This window comes from Lithobates pipiens, unplaced genomic scaffold (assembly GCF_037356315.1).
Source record: "Lithobates pipiens isolate NorthernLeopardFrog02 unplaced genomic scaffold, aLitPip1_a1.2 Scaffold_13, whole genome shotgun sequence".
NCBI classification, from domain to species: Eukaryota; Metazoa; Chordata; class Amphibia; order Anura; family Ranidae; genus Lithobates; species Lithobates pipiens.
Window position 1 is genome coordinate 7,333,090 of NW_027507718.1, and position 16,245 is coordinate 7,349,334.

Sequence of the window (16,245 nt, forward strand, 5' to 3'; positions counted from 1 at the left end):
TCATAATATCGGTTTGTGGCCTTTCCTTCTTTTTTTTATATTTATTGGGAGCTGTAGTATTACCTGGGCATTGGAGGTTGCAGTTTACCAGTCACTTCACAGCTGAGATCATTGATGCTCAAGGGTCCACGGTTGCATGAAATGGCTAGTTTGTTGTCCATTAGACAATGGGGCAGGATATTACCAGCGACCAGCTTAATTTTCTTCTAATAGCCCATAAAATGTATTGATCACAAATATACAGTATGTATTTTGCCTGTATTAAAGATGCAAGCATCAACAAAGGATGAGAATGAAAGCTTGGATTTTTAATACCTGTTTAGTAATAAATTTACGGTAATTTTATATAGTGCTGACATTTTACTCAGGTACTGGAAAGAACACCAGGGCATGTGTAATCTACACGTTCTTTCTAAAGACTGAGGTACATGCACTGTTCCATGTTGCCTGCACTGCTAGAACCTGTGATGATTGACTTCTGGTACTTAAAATCTTTTGGTTTATTGTATGCTTTCTTACCCTTTTGTTTTGTCCATTTTCATTTATTTTTATTTTTTTGTGTGTTTTCAAGCTTTTTAGTCTGAAGCCTTTGAGGTTTTGTTTTCCAACGTTACATATTCTGACTTTACATTAATATGTTAACCGTGATTGCTCTAGATCAGGGGTCCCCAAACTTCCTAAGCAAAGGGCCAGTTTACTGCCTATTAGACTTTAGGAGGGCTGAACTATGGCCATGGGAGTGGAAAAGTTCCCAGTATCAATTGGAGTACAATGTCTCGGGCTTGGTGGTCAGTGGGATGAGGAATAGTGCCCCATCATCGGTACTAGTGGCAGGAACTGAAAGGGATGGGGCCTCAAGGGCCAGACGAAGGCAAGCAAAGGGCCACAGTTTGGAGACCACTGCCCTAGATCAGCCTTTCTCAATCTTTAACAATAGGAACCCTTAAAGTAAGTTTCTAGTCTCAGGGGACCCCTGCTAATAGTTACTATACCTACAGTTCATGGCACATTAGTGTGAGTTATTTGTGGCCATTAGGAGACAACCCCCCCCCCCCCCCCGCGCCCAATTTAGATAGCTAAAATTATTGGGGTTAGTCATTTCTTATCCGAGAGGTAGAAATTGCTTAAGTGACCCCTAGCAACCTCTGAAGGAACCCTGGTTTACAAAGGCTGTTGCAGAGCCAAGTTGATCAATCACGAAGGAATCCACTGGTAGCGTTTTAAGGGGGGAAACTACATGTGGGAATTTCCTGGAGGGATACAAACCAGAAACCTACAGCTCCGAAGCAGTAGCACTATCTACGGAGCCTAAATGTTGCCACACCAAACAGACGGTCCGTGCGCATCCGATCCCCATAGAGAAGAGCGGAGAGCTGACAGGGCGGTCCCCGCACAGTGTGCGGAGACCGCCCTGTCCGCAGCCAGCTCAGCGGGGACAACGGAGCGATCCCCGCTGAGCGAGCGGATCATCACTGGGCGGATCATTACTGATCCGCCCCGTGTGAAAGGGGCCTTATTCATTATGAATCAAACATTCAGTGAAGGCTACTGAGCAAAGACCAAGCACTTGATAAAGCAGTGAATAGATGGCGTGTAAGCGAGAAGTTCAGATGATATGTAATAGCTATGGTTTGATACATATTTGATGAGTTTTTAAGCCTTTGTTTGGTATTTCTGGAGAGGACTGTGACTGTCAGTTGTGGTTTTGTGGCTAGCTAGACCTGGGTGGTATTGCATTTCTGGTCACATTCTCCAGTGGGTAGGGTTAGCAGTGTGTAATCGCACCGAGACATGCCTCCATTGTTTGTAGAGTTGCACAAGTTTTTACTGGTCTTATTGTTTTAGACCTTTCACCAGTGGGAAACTTTGCTGTGCAAAGAGAAATCAGCGAAAGGTTAAATAAAACAAAAAGAGAGAAAGCAAATCAGGCTAAACTCGGTTAACGCAACTGTAGCTGTGTAATTGCATTCTTTAAAAATGATAACATCTCTTTTTCCAACTGATTCTCTTTTTTTTTTGTACTCTGATTGTAATTTTATATTTGTTTTCAATGCTATATCATTTCATCTGCTGGGCTCCCCTGCTTTCCATCTGGGAAACAGTATTCTGATTCCTTCTGCAGCTGTTAGGTAATTACTGTAAGTGCTTAGAGAGCAGCCAGCCGTACTTTAGTAGAAATAAGGTATATTGTGATTTTTGTTTTTCTTCAATAAATTGGGGTCTTTGTATATTGATCATAACGGAATGTACCAAGCTGTAAAATGTTTTATAAAACATTTTAGGACAATGCTCATTAAACAAGTTTTGTCATTTCTGCTACTACCGCAGTGCTTGATGAAACCTCTTTAATGGTTAATATGGAGGTTGGATGAAAATGGACTCTCGCTGATTGTTGACCTACATTTACTTCCAACAGCACATGGGGTTTAAGGGAAATGGTTTCAAACTGTAGTTTTAATCTGATTGGTCGTTCAAAGCTAGCACAGGTTTGTTGGTCTTGCACATCTTTATTATAGTGTGTGTGAATGCAAAACGGATAGGGTGCGTAAAGCCCCATACACACTATCTGATTTTCTGCTAATTTATTTCCTTCATATTATATGTTTTTGGTAAATCTGAAGTCAAACATTAGGAGTTTGTATGCAATCAGGCAGGCCCTTCTACTACATGGTTTTGGTAAATCTGAAGAGAAAAATCCAAAGAAAATCTGATAGTGTGTATGGGGCTTGACAGCTGAATCTGACATGGTGTCCTGTAGCTCTCAAGACGAGAGGAAAAAAAGCAAACATGTCACTCTAGGTTCTTGTTCCATGCCTAGTGTGGTAAGTTTGAAAAGGCAACCAAACTAAAAAAAACTTTACAGGTTACGTTTAATAGGAGCTATGTACATAACACAACATACCTGTATATAATAATTTTTTTTTCTGGGTAACATACGCTTTAAATGTATCCTCTGAATGTGTGTACGTGCGTGGGTACACACTAACTCAAATACGACCGCGTCACTTTAGATTGAAGAAGTTTTTAAGACAGACGTGTAATGATAGGTTTACAGGTTTGTGTATGACAGACAAGGCATGGTATCTATAAGTGTAATGGAATCATGCCCTACAGTAATTCCATTAATACTTACCAGTTGTAGCATGATGATTTGGAGGTCCTGCATATGATGCAGAGGGGAGGACAGGGATCACCGACTGGGGTGTTGGACCACATTAAGGCCTCATGCACACACGGCGTTTAAAAAACAAAACAAAAAAAGAAAACGAGCTGCAAAGTATTGATGCCAGGAAAAAGCAGCTGTATAAATGCGTTTTTAGAAGCGTTTTGCATTGGCATCAATACTAACGGCTTTCTTTAGGGACACTTGCTAGAAAGGAGGAGCCAGGAGTGCCAGCGGGAGACCTGAGAAGTGGAGGTTTAGGACCACTCTCTGCAATTCCATTGCACTGAGCAGGTAAGTATAAACCTGTTTTGTTGTGTGTATGTGTGTTGATGCTTTAAAAAAAAAAAAAAAAAAACAACCCACTTGAACAACTGACTTTTGCGCCCTCATTGTGTTCTGCTTTTGTTTTTGTTTTTTTAATATGACCTAACTTTGGTTTCTGAAAAAAACCCTATGTACGGAGTTCCACCTTTCTGCCTGAAATGTACGCCAGATTACGTGCCTGCCATGGACTGTGCACTGAAAAGTATTGCCTTTCTTCAACACCCTCTAAGCCTTCCTTCACTCTCCTACTAACAGGATGGCAGAGAGGAAAGGAGCAGTTGAGAGTGAATAGATGTTGGCTGTGATCTTTACACATGCTGGCAGCAGATCCCACATCTTGTATTAGCTACACAAGTTGAACAGATGGAACAAATTGACAAAATCGTGTTCACTCACACTGTGCTCAAGAAGCAGCTGAGATGCTATTTGAAGCACAAAAAAAAATTGAAGTATTTTATTAGTTCTTGCCTCCCTGTGTCACAGACTTCTATTTTAACCTGGCAAACAGTAGCTCAGTATGGTTAATGAATATTGCATGCATAACTCTCTCCTGGTCCTTGCCCAACCACATTTGTTGTGGGCTGTATTCTCATTCTAAACCTTTAAAAATCACCTCATTGCAACTTTAAAGGATAACTGCATCTTTGGGAGGGGGGGGGGGATATCTAAACGGGCGCAAGGCTTTGTAAGGTACCCATTGACCTATGTAGTCATGCACACGTACCTAATGTAGTGTTTATAGCCTGAAGCATTGCTGATTAGATACCTAGTGCTGGATGTAGCCATAAGCTCAGGACAAGTAGTCCGGTTCTGCTTCAGGCTGGCCCTCATTCTCTATAGCAGAGATATGCAATTATTGGACCTACAGCTGTTGCAGAACTACAAGTCCCATGATGCACAGCAAGACTGACAGCCACAAGCATGACACCTAGAGGCATGATGGGACTTGTAGTTTTGCAACAGCTGGAGGGCCGTTAATTGCATATCCCCTGCTCTGTAGGCACAGCTCTGCATTAATTATGGAGTTATCAGTGCTGGAGAATGTTAACATTGCATATAATAGGCCTCATCGCTAACCCATTATTATTATTATTATTATTATTTTTTAAGTCACCCTAATCAATATCTTTTATTCTTCAAATATAATTCATATACATCCACTACCTAATGGCCTGTAATCCATTTTTCAGGAAATAATTTATTACTTTGTTTCTCTGTCACCTTGTAATGTCCTCTGTGAGCTCCAAACCTCTCCTCCTTTATCTCCCTCAGTTTTGTTTTGAATAAGCAGTGCATTTTAGCTGTGGTCATGTGCACTACAAGTCCCATTATCCAGGCATCTCCAAACTACCGTCTGCATGCCACATCTGGTCCCCAGATGGGGTTAGTGGCATATCCCCTCACTTTGTACAGATTGAGGATTCGGGTCTGCAGAGGCTGCTTATGGTCTACATAGGTCCACTGACGTAAGGGGGATTCTGCTGTTAAATAATAATTTACCCCATCATGTCATATTCCGATTATTTACCTGCTGTACCGTGTACTTGGATTAAAAGTAACCTTTTCTCTTTGTAATGCATCGTCTGTGAAATCCCTAATGTCCCTGCCAGCACCTCTGTTTGCCTATAAAATAACTGACCACACTAGGCAAAAGAGCACAGCGTGATCCAATGATCAAACTTATCCTCACACCCCCATCCCCCTCTCCATAGCCATTCACTGGGAAGCTAATTTCTTCTCCCTCAACCCTCTGAGCTATTTATGCAGCTGAGAACAAGAGGGTATGTGATCATGTAAAAAAAGGGGGAGGAGGTGGAGGTACATAAAGTGTGTGATATATATATATATATATATATCTCTATCTCTATCTCTATCTCCATATCTCCATCTATCAAATATATGCGTGTGTGTATATGTATATGTGTATATATATATATATATATATATATACATATACACACGTGATGGTGACCCAGTATTGTATGGAAACTCTCTAAAATAAAGGGGGCCTCAGATGAGTATTTTTTGGGTCCCCTAATATTTGTAAAATATGCAATGCGGCCCTCATACTGAAAAGTTTGGAGACCCCCTGCCATAGTCCATCTCGGGGGTGAACAATGGTTACATCCCTACATACTGTGAAATCATGGAAAAAGAAAACGGGCAGTCAGATCACAGCACCAAAGGGGGGGGGGGGAGGGACTTTTTTTTTTTTAGTAAAGAATACATACTTAAGTGTGTGTTTTTGTGTTTGTTTTATTTTTTTTTTTTCTTCTTTTTTCAAACCAGAGTTTAGTGTCACTTTTTTTAAATGGAACACTTTAGAGCAGTAGTGCTACTTTCACACACAAGGCAGCCCATGAGCTCAATGCCTTTTAAGTGTTTTCGCATAGCCAGACACCAATGGCTTTCCTAATAAAGGCATTTCACTGCACGGAATGTAGAAGTAAAACATAGCATTTATTGCATTCCTGGTGTGCAGCTGTCATTCTCTCATCAGTCTTTAAGGCATCCCTACCAGAAGATTTAAGGATGCCCCCTCAACGAACAAAGGTGTCAGGATAATGTGGATAAATGGAGCCTTTTTATTTGTATATGTGCTTTAACTTCTAGATCAGAGTTTTGTTGCCAGGTTTAGTTAATTGTGTAATAGAATTGCCAAAAGATGTGTGTTTTTTTTTTTTGTTTTTTTTTTATATTTTCCTTGTTTTCCCCCTACGCTCATGTATGCCCCCTGTATGGAGAAATGTGCATTTAATGTTGCATAGCATTCAATCATCTTTAAGAAAACAGAGAAAATCTACAAGCTCTTGAGAACTGAGGTTCATTGTAGTAAGGCTATGTGCACACAGGTGGTTTCGGTCATAAAATACAGAAATAAAGACTGAATAAGAATTGCCAGCTATTGCACTGTTGCGGTTTGTTTTTTACTCTAATTGGTCTTTACTTCTTTGAAACATTTGCTGCTTCATTCAGTCTCCAGTCCTTTTTGTTTTTGCACTGGCCAATGAATTCAGCCAGAAAATACATTTTTAAAACCAACAAAATGAAAAGGAAGCACCATCTGCCTTACACTGACTACAGCATAACGCAACGCAATGTAAAACAGGACAGAAAATGCAGTGCTAATATTCATGTTGACAAATTGGTTATAAAAGATGACTTGTATTGTACTGCAGTTTCACAAATATCATTTTTTATTTTTTTTATTTTATACAGGGTTGCAAGATACGTTTGACCGTGAATGGGAGGCTGGGAAAATAACCTATAACAATTATAAGAATGGTTCTGATGATGCAGTTCTTGCCTACAAGCTTTTAATACAAACCGGAAACTCGGATAAACCAATTGATCTAAGTCGGGTAAGAGAAAGAAAAACCCCCTGAAATTTGGATGCACTGCTTTGGTGATTGTTTTTCAACTGGTCACCAGTGATATAAACTGTTTAGCAATATATGTTGGCTCCTAAATAATTAGTTCTACATGCATGTCGATCAGGGTTGCTCAACCAGTGGCCCGCGAAGCCTTCTGATGTGGCCTTGGACCTCGGTTGTCAACCCACAGTCCCAGAGCATCAGAGTGGATGGAGGCGGGTGTGGAGGGTGCAGGAGCCGCATAAGCTGATGCTTCCTCTATAGTGCATTTGGTATCACTCTGCCTGGGATATTAAGGGTTATTGGGCTGCTTTCACACTGATCCACAGGTTCAGCACAGTTCACCTACAGCTTTCCTGCTGGCTAGCTGCATTGAGCCATAGACTATGCTATCCTACAGGTTTGTTGCACTTTTTTAAAAGCGCACTAAAACTCCAGACTTCAGGAGTTTTGGTGCGCTTTCAGAAAGTGCATCATACTGCAAGATATAATAGAAATCTATGGCAAAATGCAGGAAAGCCGCAGATGTACTGCAGTGCGCATAAACTGCAGCACATCAGTGTGAAAGCAGCCTTGGGCCCCTTTCACATGATCGGTTCCGCCTGTTCAGGTTTTTTTTTTTTTTTTTTTCCCCCTTTCTTTTTGCGATGGTGATTAAACCGTGGGTAAACATCCAATGGGGATTGGTCCCACTGAAAATGGTGATCCTGATTGTTTTCAATCTGCTTTTATGTTATTTAAAATATAAAAAAAATTGAAATTCTGAATGTCATTTTCATTGTGGCCCTCACTCTACGAAAGGTTGAGCGTCCCTGATGTAGGTAGTGGGAGCTGTGTAAGCAAAATGCCTTTTCTTTTAGGGGTGGAAATATCCTGCTTAACTGGTACCTTTTTAGATTCTTCCTGTAATCATATTCCACTTCACATAGCCATATATGCTTTGAATTCCCAGTTCAGCTCAGCAGACTTAATGAGAGAAATTAGTGGATTCCTACATCCACGCTATACAGCATGGATGTAGGAATTTTCCCTGCTGGATACTTTGGTCTCGCAGAAACCAAAATAGAGTGACTGTCAGAATTACTAACTATGTGACACCATCTGATTGGACGCAGTCACTTTTTAGCCAGCAATTTTTCCACCCAGCTCCCTTAATTTTTATCAATCAAAATTTGTCGGTCTGGGTAGTGCCGACAGGGCCACCCACAGCTCAAAATTTGAGCCATGTATGGCTAGCAATAAGTGTGACCCAAATCCAGATTTGTACATTTATTAAAAATGTGACTTTGTATGAAACGTAAAAAAAACTATTTACAAAAATGCTTCTTAAAACCAAACTCTAGGCAGATGAAAAAAAAATAAAAATGTATGGCATTTTCACAAAAAACAAAACTAGCATAGGTACCCTTCTAAGATCATTTAGACTTTGATTGGGAGGGGCACCACTTTAAACCAGTCAGGGTGCTATGCTTCGTGCAGTCAGTGATTATTCTTACAAGAGGAGACACTAGGGTGATCCCCCTCAGTGTTCTGTTGCTTTTTTGTTGTCTGTGCTGAGTCCTTACAAACGTAGAGATGTCCAGGCCATGACTGTGCTGTCTGGCAGGGGGACTGGATAATAAGTTTATCTGAATAGTATCACTAATCTTATGGCAGATAACACAGTTCACATGTCTGTAATTCAACAGTTTTTCCTGTTTGGGTAAGGTTCAGCTCACCCAACAAATGAAGGAGTTGTAAGATTATTGAGCATGTCTGGTTGCTTTGTGGGGGGGGGGGGGGGGGGTTGTTACTTAAAGATTTTCAATGGACAGAACTTTGGGTGTGCAAATATAACCTTACAGGTCCCCATGTGCCCCTGTGTTTTTATTCTTTTTTTGTTTTTTGCAGACTAAATTTTCCACTGATTAAATTGAAATATCTGATTCTTTTTATGGTTACTAGATCTGTTCAGTTAGTGGCCTGGGTGATTTTTAAGAGATGGGAATTGCAAAATGAAATTACCATATGAAATTACCATAATGCAGTTTTGGATTTAAAAAATGTTTTCTTAGTAAACCTAGGTCTTCACTGTGTCAGGTCCCTTTCAGACCAAGTAGAATCCGTCAAGTGGATCTGTCTGCTCATCAGGGGATCTCTCTCTGCTGATCCCTGTTGAGCAGACTGATGACAGATCCGTGTCTGTGCAGAGGACACACACAGCCCGCTGTCCTTTATTGGGCGATCAGAGAGAAACAGACAAACTGTCATCTGATCCACCAGACAGACACAGAATGGATCCATCTGTTTTTAGCGGATTGGTTGCTGGTGGTGTCAACACATGTCCGTTGATGTCCACCACATTTATAGAGAACGATAGGTGGTCTGATCAGTCTGCTGGTGTGAAAGGGGCATTAGACTTTCATATAGAAGTCCACAAATGCCAAATCTATAACTTCTCCAATACCATTGATAAATGCTTCCTACAGAGAAGTACATCAGAACTTATATGATATGTATATGACTGGAAACATTTATTTGTTAAATGTATACTTTTATATCGCTGACAAGTTACACAGAGATCTACATATATATTGCATATTTACATCAGTCCCTGGCCCTCGAAAAGCCTACAATCGAAATTCCTTGACTTGCATTCACACACATACTAGGAATAAATTTAAACATGAGCCAATTAACCTACCAGTATATTTTTGGAGCGTTGGAGGAAATATGTGGAGAGAACATAGAAAGTATTATGCCTGTTCTAAACAAGAATGTGTACTTAACCCATACAATTTTTGGTGTGACGTAAACCTAACCTACAGCAGGCTTCCTAGTGGCACGATTTGTAGCACTGTGGTCTTGGGTCAATTCCCAGCACTACCCTGTGTTCTAGAGCTTTGTGCCTTTTTGTGAGTGCAGTCCATTTTCCTCCATAGCTCATAAAGATGATGGTAGAAAAAAAAAAGGCTTTTATCTAAGTCGGTCCAAGTGGGTGTTCACCTTTTTTAATATGCACCTTAAATTTCTAAACTCCACCAGGGCAGGGCTGTTTGAGAATGATTTAGGTCTTTAAAGCAGTTGCAGCATGGAGCATAGAAGCAACAAACCCATAATTATTTCTCCTAGTAAAACATACCGCTACAGTGTGGGATTATATTTTGGAGGCTTGAATTGAATCTCTCCTCTTAGTGGTCGTTCAGTAGAGGTGTATGCTGCCAGACACATCTTGAAGACATGCTGTTATTCCATCTCCAGACGATTAATTAACTCCAGATACTTCAAATCATTGGGGGCAAGAATAAGAGAGTTGTGCTGCTGTCACTGTTTCTCATTTCATTCAAAAGACCTCAGCGTGGACTTTTGCCAGGAATCCTTTTTTTTTTTTATTTTTTTTTTTATTATTATTATGCTTTAGCCTTTAGACATAATGGTTGGGTGAATGTGCCTGTCGTTCTGTGATTGCACTTGACTTAATAAATTGCCCTGCTCAGGCCCACTGGTAGTGCTGTTTGCTGGCCAAAAACCTTTCCTTCCAGGGAAAGGGTTAAAGGAAACCAGATGGCAGATCCTATTAAAAAGCAGTGGTCACTTTTGTCAACAAACAGGTCATGGAGGGAAAGTACACGCAACATTTATACAGATGTTTTATTTTTTATTGCTCTCCTTCATTTACTGGGTGGCATTTCCTTTAGTGTTAACAGCGTAGGTTAACTGCACCCAGACGTGCAGGGGGATGTTTGCCAGGTCTTCTCCCCCCCCCTCCTGCTTTGCTTTTGTTTCTGCAAAATGTTCCTCCAGCATGGTCATTCCTCCCAGAACCCCCCTCACCCCGCCGTAGACATTTGTTGAGCACGTTGGTCCATCAGGAGAGGCCTCGGATTCAAGCACGGGACGGGGTTACCAGTGTAATTAGAAGGGGGGAAAAAGGAAAGAAAAGAGAAATGTTTTTGTTAGATGGGGAGTCATATTTCTTTGGAATGCAGCAACTGTTTATCCATCGCCATTCCGTTCACTTCAAGTATAATTAAAAAGCAGAGATGTTTATCACTTTTTGTTTAAAGAAAACAAATCAACATCATATGGCGCTTGCCCTCTTTGTTTCTAAATGTGATCATTTAAAGTGGAAATCGGAATTGGTGTATCTGCAAATGTGTTTATATAAATACAGATGGGAGCCTATACAATTATGTAACCTAAAGGAAACGGCTTTGTCTGAACAAAGGGGCCCCCTCTCAGAAATGTTGGTGCTTGTATAGTGTTGAACGTAAGTAATGCTCATAGGTTCCGCAATGGGAGTCAGTCGTGTCTATTACAGTGCTCACTGGTGATAGACATTAAATGGATATAGTTAGTGGACGGTCTAAAACCCAGAAGAAAAGGAAATTGCCCGTGTTGCCCATGACAACTTTAGAAGAGATCCATACAATATGGTAAAATGCCCACAGGTACTCCAAAGGTACTGCCGATTACTAAAGCTGTACTACTGTCTTTGCTTATTATGACCTGCTTTCATATGGTAATAGCACATAAGAAAATTGAAGAATGACAGATGATGATAAAAGTCCAGGAAGACGCAGATACCACATTTATGACAAATTAGGACCACCATCTGTGTCTTCCTGGACTTTTATCACCATCTGTCATTCTTCAATTTTCTCATGTGCCATTACCATATGAAAGCAAATCATAATAAGCAATGACAGTAGTGCCGCTTTAGTAATCGGCGGTACCTTTTGGAGTACCTGTGGACATTTTACCATATTGTATGGATCTCTTCTAAACTAGTTGCTATGGGCCTAAATCGGCACCTGGCTCGGCCTCTCAGCAAGCCGATGAGAGCCTGAGCCAGCCGCTCCTACACCGCCACAGCCCAGCGCTACAATGAGCACTGGGGAGGGGTGGGGGGCACAGACCACATCTGATCGCTCAGTTCTCAGCCTTAGAGCCGGCGTGGGACAGATGCTGCATCCACCTAGGTATGATTTAAAAAATAAATAAAAAATAAATCCCATACTACTTAAGTTGAACCCCAAATACCGGTTGCAAATACGTGCATTTTACTGCAACCTCTTTGCTTCATACTTCTGTACCGTGCAGGTAGTTTCTAAAAGTAGAGTAAAATTCATGGTCTGAACTCGCACTGTCTAGAACTGCATGTGAATCTCGCAGGAATGCACATTGTGTTCCTCTGCGGTTCCTGATGTGAACAGGCCCTTAAAGGGTATCCGAAACTAGACAATTTCATATATTTCACCTTACCAGTCCTAAGATGTTGTTGCTGCATTCGTTTTTCTTTTACCTGTAGATCTTGCAGATAATACACTTCCTGCCCAGGGTTGATAACACAGGTGCCAACATCGGCAGACAATTTTTCTAAGACCCCTTTCACACTGAGGCATTTTTCAGGCGTCTTTGAGCTAAAAATAGCGCCTGTAAAGTGCCTGAAAAACGGCTCCCCTGCAGTCTCAATGTGAAAGCCCAAGTGCTTTCACACGGAGGGGATGTGCTGGCAGGACGTTAAAAAAAAAAAAAAAAAAAAAAAAACTCCTACAAGCAGCATCTTTGGAGCGGTGTATGCATTGGTCCTCCACAGCTCCTGCCTATTGAAATGAATGGGCAGCGCCGGCAAACACTTTTTCTGGCCGATAGCGGGGGTCAAAAGCACCCCGCTAGCGGCTGAAAACAGCAAAAACAACGGTAAAGCATTGCTAAAAATATTGGCGCTTTACTGCCGACGCCCCAGTGTAAAAGCAGCCTAATTGCTAAAAATGCACTCAGCCTGACATAAGAAAATAAATGCCGCCACCACATCCAAGTACTGGTTAGCTGCAATATATTATATTTTTGCGCTCAAAATATGAGTATAATATGAAACGTGGTCCAAAGGTAGAGTTAGGCAGGCCATAGATGAAGCGATTTTCTTTCCTGCAACCACGAGTTGCAGGAAAGAAGATCGCTAGATTCCTCCATCAACACATTATTGATGGGGGGAATCCCACCCACTGAACTATTGTTTAACAGCAAGAGAGGGTGGTATGGGGAGCTGTCCCTGCTGGGAGAACTCAATGGTCACATGTAAAGATCCAGCATGCCGTTTGTACCCAAGTTGATTGATCGACTTTAGTACAATCAGCCTGCCCATAGATAGTTCAAGTCTCAGCCGGGTCCCTGCTGAACTGGCTGAGATTCGAACCATCTATGTCTGGCTTTAGCCTTCTTAACTTTTAAATGCAAGTTGGAAAATGCAGCAAACACCTTGTTACCGTAGGTGACGGCTCCACATTTTTTTATTTTTTAGTCCATTTGATGTGATTTCTGCTGATGTAATCAAGCGAAGAAAAGAAAATCTGCTGTTTTTTGTGCTTTCATACAACAAAAAAGTCCTTCCTAGAAAACCACAGCTTTCTATGTGACGTGTGAGTTAATTCCAGTTCACTTATGTGGCGACTTTCCACTTCTCTTTTGCAGTTGACGAAACAGCGCCTGGTGGATGCAGATGGGATCATTCATCCAAATGCTTTCTACATCTATTTAACAGCCTGGGTGAGTAATGACCCTGTAGCCTATGCTGCTTCCCAGGCCAACATCCGCCCTCATCCACCAGAATGGATCCATGACAAAGCAGACTACATGCCTGAAACCAGGACAAGTAAGTAGGACTTTGCCTCTGGCCTTAAATTGTTTATGAACGGTTTCCTCCATCCTGCTCTGCTTTTACTTGACGTTAAGCAGATCGAGCACACTTTTCAAGACTGCTCTGTTTTTAATTTGACAGCCATTTTAGACACTTTCCCCCCCCCCCCCCCCCCTTAAGAGGGGAAAGTTGTGTTTTCAGAATTGAGTAATATACGTAGTAATTGTTAAACAAATAGTCTAACTATAATAGTATGCATATAGTTTATGAAGTAAGGTTAAGGAAACTGCTTAGGAATACCCAAATATATATATTTTTTTACCATTAGCACCATAGTGCGAGCATTATCGTCACAATTAATTGTCTAGAAAAAGACAGTTCTGTTTATTTAGGAATCTAAACCCTTCTAATTTTTTCAGCTCCCCCCCCCCCCCCCCCCCCCATTTAAAATAGGCCAGCATTCATTATGAAATGGATAGAAGTGTAGGATTTATGTCTACCTATTTTTTTTTTTTTTTTGTGTGTAAGATTGTGACTTTAGAAGCATTCAAAAGTTGCAGTTTGCAGAAGTGCAACAGTATAAAAGTTCCTAAAAAAAAAAAAAAAAAAAAAAGAGTGCTTTGCTTTACAGTATCCGAACCCTAGAGCCGTGTGGCAGCCAGCCAAGTCTTGTCTTAATGAAAATTTATAGTTGAGATTATAATAGGGCAAATCATGTTTAGCAAGTCAACTGAATGACCCTGCAGGGTCTGGAACACACAGCAACAGTAACCGAAAGCTAGCATTATGACTTTCTGGAATTTGTATATCTCATTTTTTTTGGTCCCTTTTTGTGGTAGATCTGAGGTTACTGTTACATGATAAAAGAAGCATGGAAAATCAAGGGTTCCCAGACTATTAAATGATCATATGTTCTAAATTTCCTAAAACAAAGACCTTTTTCATCATCTTAGATCTTTCTCTGGCTCGGTCATTGTCAACAGCTTTACCTAGTCCTTCTGTTTGCGCTTTTCCTAGCCCATGCAGGGTTTGATTTGAACAATCTACTTAATGTTTAGCATTATTGATCACCGTGTTTATTTGTTTTGTAGTCCGCGCAGCTGAGCCAATCGAGTATGCCCAGTTTCCTTTCTACCTCAATGGCCTTCGAGAGACGTCAGACTTTGTGGAAGCTATCGAGAAAGTGAGAGCCATTTGCAACAATTATACCAGCCTGGGAGTGTCAAATTATCCGAACGGCTACCCATTCCTCTTCTGGGAACAATATATTGGTCTCCGCCATTGGCTCCTCTTGTCCATCAGCGTGGTCTTGGCCTGTACATTCCTGGTGTGTGCCCTTTTCCTGCTGAACCCCTGGACTGCTGGAATCATTGTAAGTTAATAAGGTTCTTTGTTGCAGTCAAATTCCTTTCAGCATAGCTCTTGCTACAGCCAGCAAGGTTTGTTTATGTCTGGATCTCTGGTGGAATAAAGTATGTTACATCATTCATGATATGTTTATTCGACTTTGAAGGAGAAGAGAAGGGAGGGTTTGCAGCCACAGAGTAAAAGCTAATCCTTTACACCATGGTTTTCCGTGTATACATATGGCAACTGCCATCATTTATTAAAATGTAGTTTTTACATTGACATTTGTTTTAGTATATCTCTTGCTTAATGTGGGTATAGTACAGTTGTAGTGTGGATGCTTGAAGATTACAGCTGCTCATACACCGTCAGATTTATCTGTTACGACAAAAGATAAGTGAACTGCCTGTTCAACTGCCAACTCAAGCTATTTTTTCCCCCTAGAATTCATTGAGAGTTCACACTACATACAGTACAGGAATAGAAAAAATTCTGGGCTTGATACTAATTAGTTTTTGTTCTTTATCACATGCAAAACTGAAATCTGATTTGTTACTGGTGAACCTCACACAATGTTCAAGACTTCATGAATATGGGCTAAAATAACATTTATGGTGCTTGCATCTTACCAAGTTCTCCAACACTGAGACCAAAAGGCTAAACTGGATGAAATGGCCCAGTGCACATGTGTGCCCTGCCAAAAGAGTTTGTGATATCCCTAGAACAGAAGAAAGTTGGCTATGGTTTGCGAAAAGCCTTGCCATATGGTGTACCTAGTCCTCTTCCCCCCCCCCCCCACAATTGATGTAAACGTGAGTTTCACTTTTCAATGCGCACTTTTTTGCAGATACAGTACCTGCTTCAGGAGCTAGGAATGACTTGAAGTGTTCACTTAAAGCGGAACTTCCCAAAAGGGAAAGTTGCACTCCTCCTCCTACAGTACCAACCCCCCCCCCCCTGTTTTTGACAGATACCCACTCCCCCACTTCTGATCAGATTGCCACAGCAATCTGAGTGGAAGTTTGCTACACCCCTCCTCCCCCTGCAGCCTTCTGGGACATATCACAGGTCCCAGCCAGCTGCGGCACCAATCGGATAGCTTGGCCCATGCATGAGCAGTGAACAGCCAACTGTGAAGCCGATGAACCGAAGCCCGGTAAAGAAACCGGCCGGGTGAGGACACCGCTGGTTTCTGAGACAAGCGAGTGTCTAACTATTAAAAGTCGGCTACAGGTTTTTTTTTTGTAGCAGCTGACTTTTTTACATTTTAAATATATGACAGAAGAACTATAAATCCCAATACCAAATTTGTATTATATTACAGCTTACTAATTTTAAGATGTGGTGGCTGCCACGGTTTTCTTTCTTTTTTGGCTTTTCCCCCCTCTGTTTTCATCTGGTGATCTGGCCAGTCA

General features: G+C 41.2%; 1 protein-coding gene across 4 annotated transcripts in view; it reads left to right on the top strand.

The window, feature by feature from the left end:
- PTCH1 (patched 1) overlaps window positions 1-16,245 on the top strand; it is a 132,670-nt gene that overhangs the window by 98,283 nt on the left and 18,142 nt on the right. For all 4 annotated transcript variants that reach the window (XM_077474807.1, XM_077474806.1, XM_077474809.1 and 1 more), the window contains 3 exons: window positions 6,710-6,852; window positions 13,318-13,498; window positions 14,575-14,855. In XM_077474807.1, coding sequence (XP_077330933.1) covers window positions 6,710-6,852; window positions 13,318-13,498; window positions 14,575-14,855 — 605 coding nt within the window. The remainder of the gene's footprint in view (window positions 1-6,709; window positions 6,853-13,317; window positions 13,499-14,574; window positions 14,856-16,245) is intronic.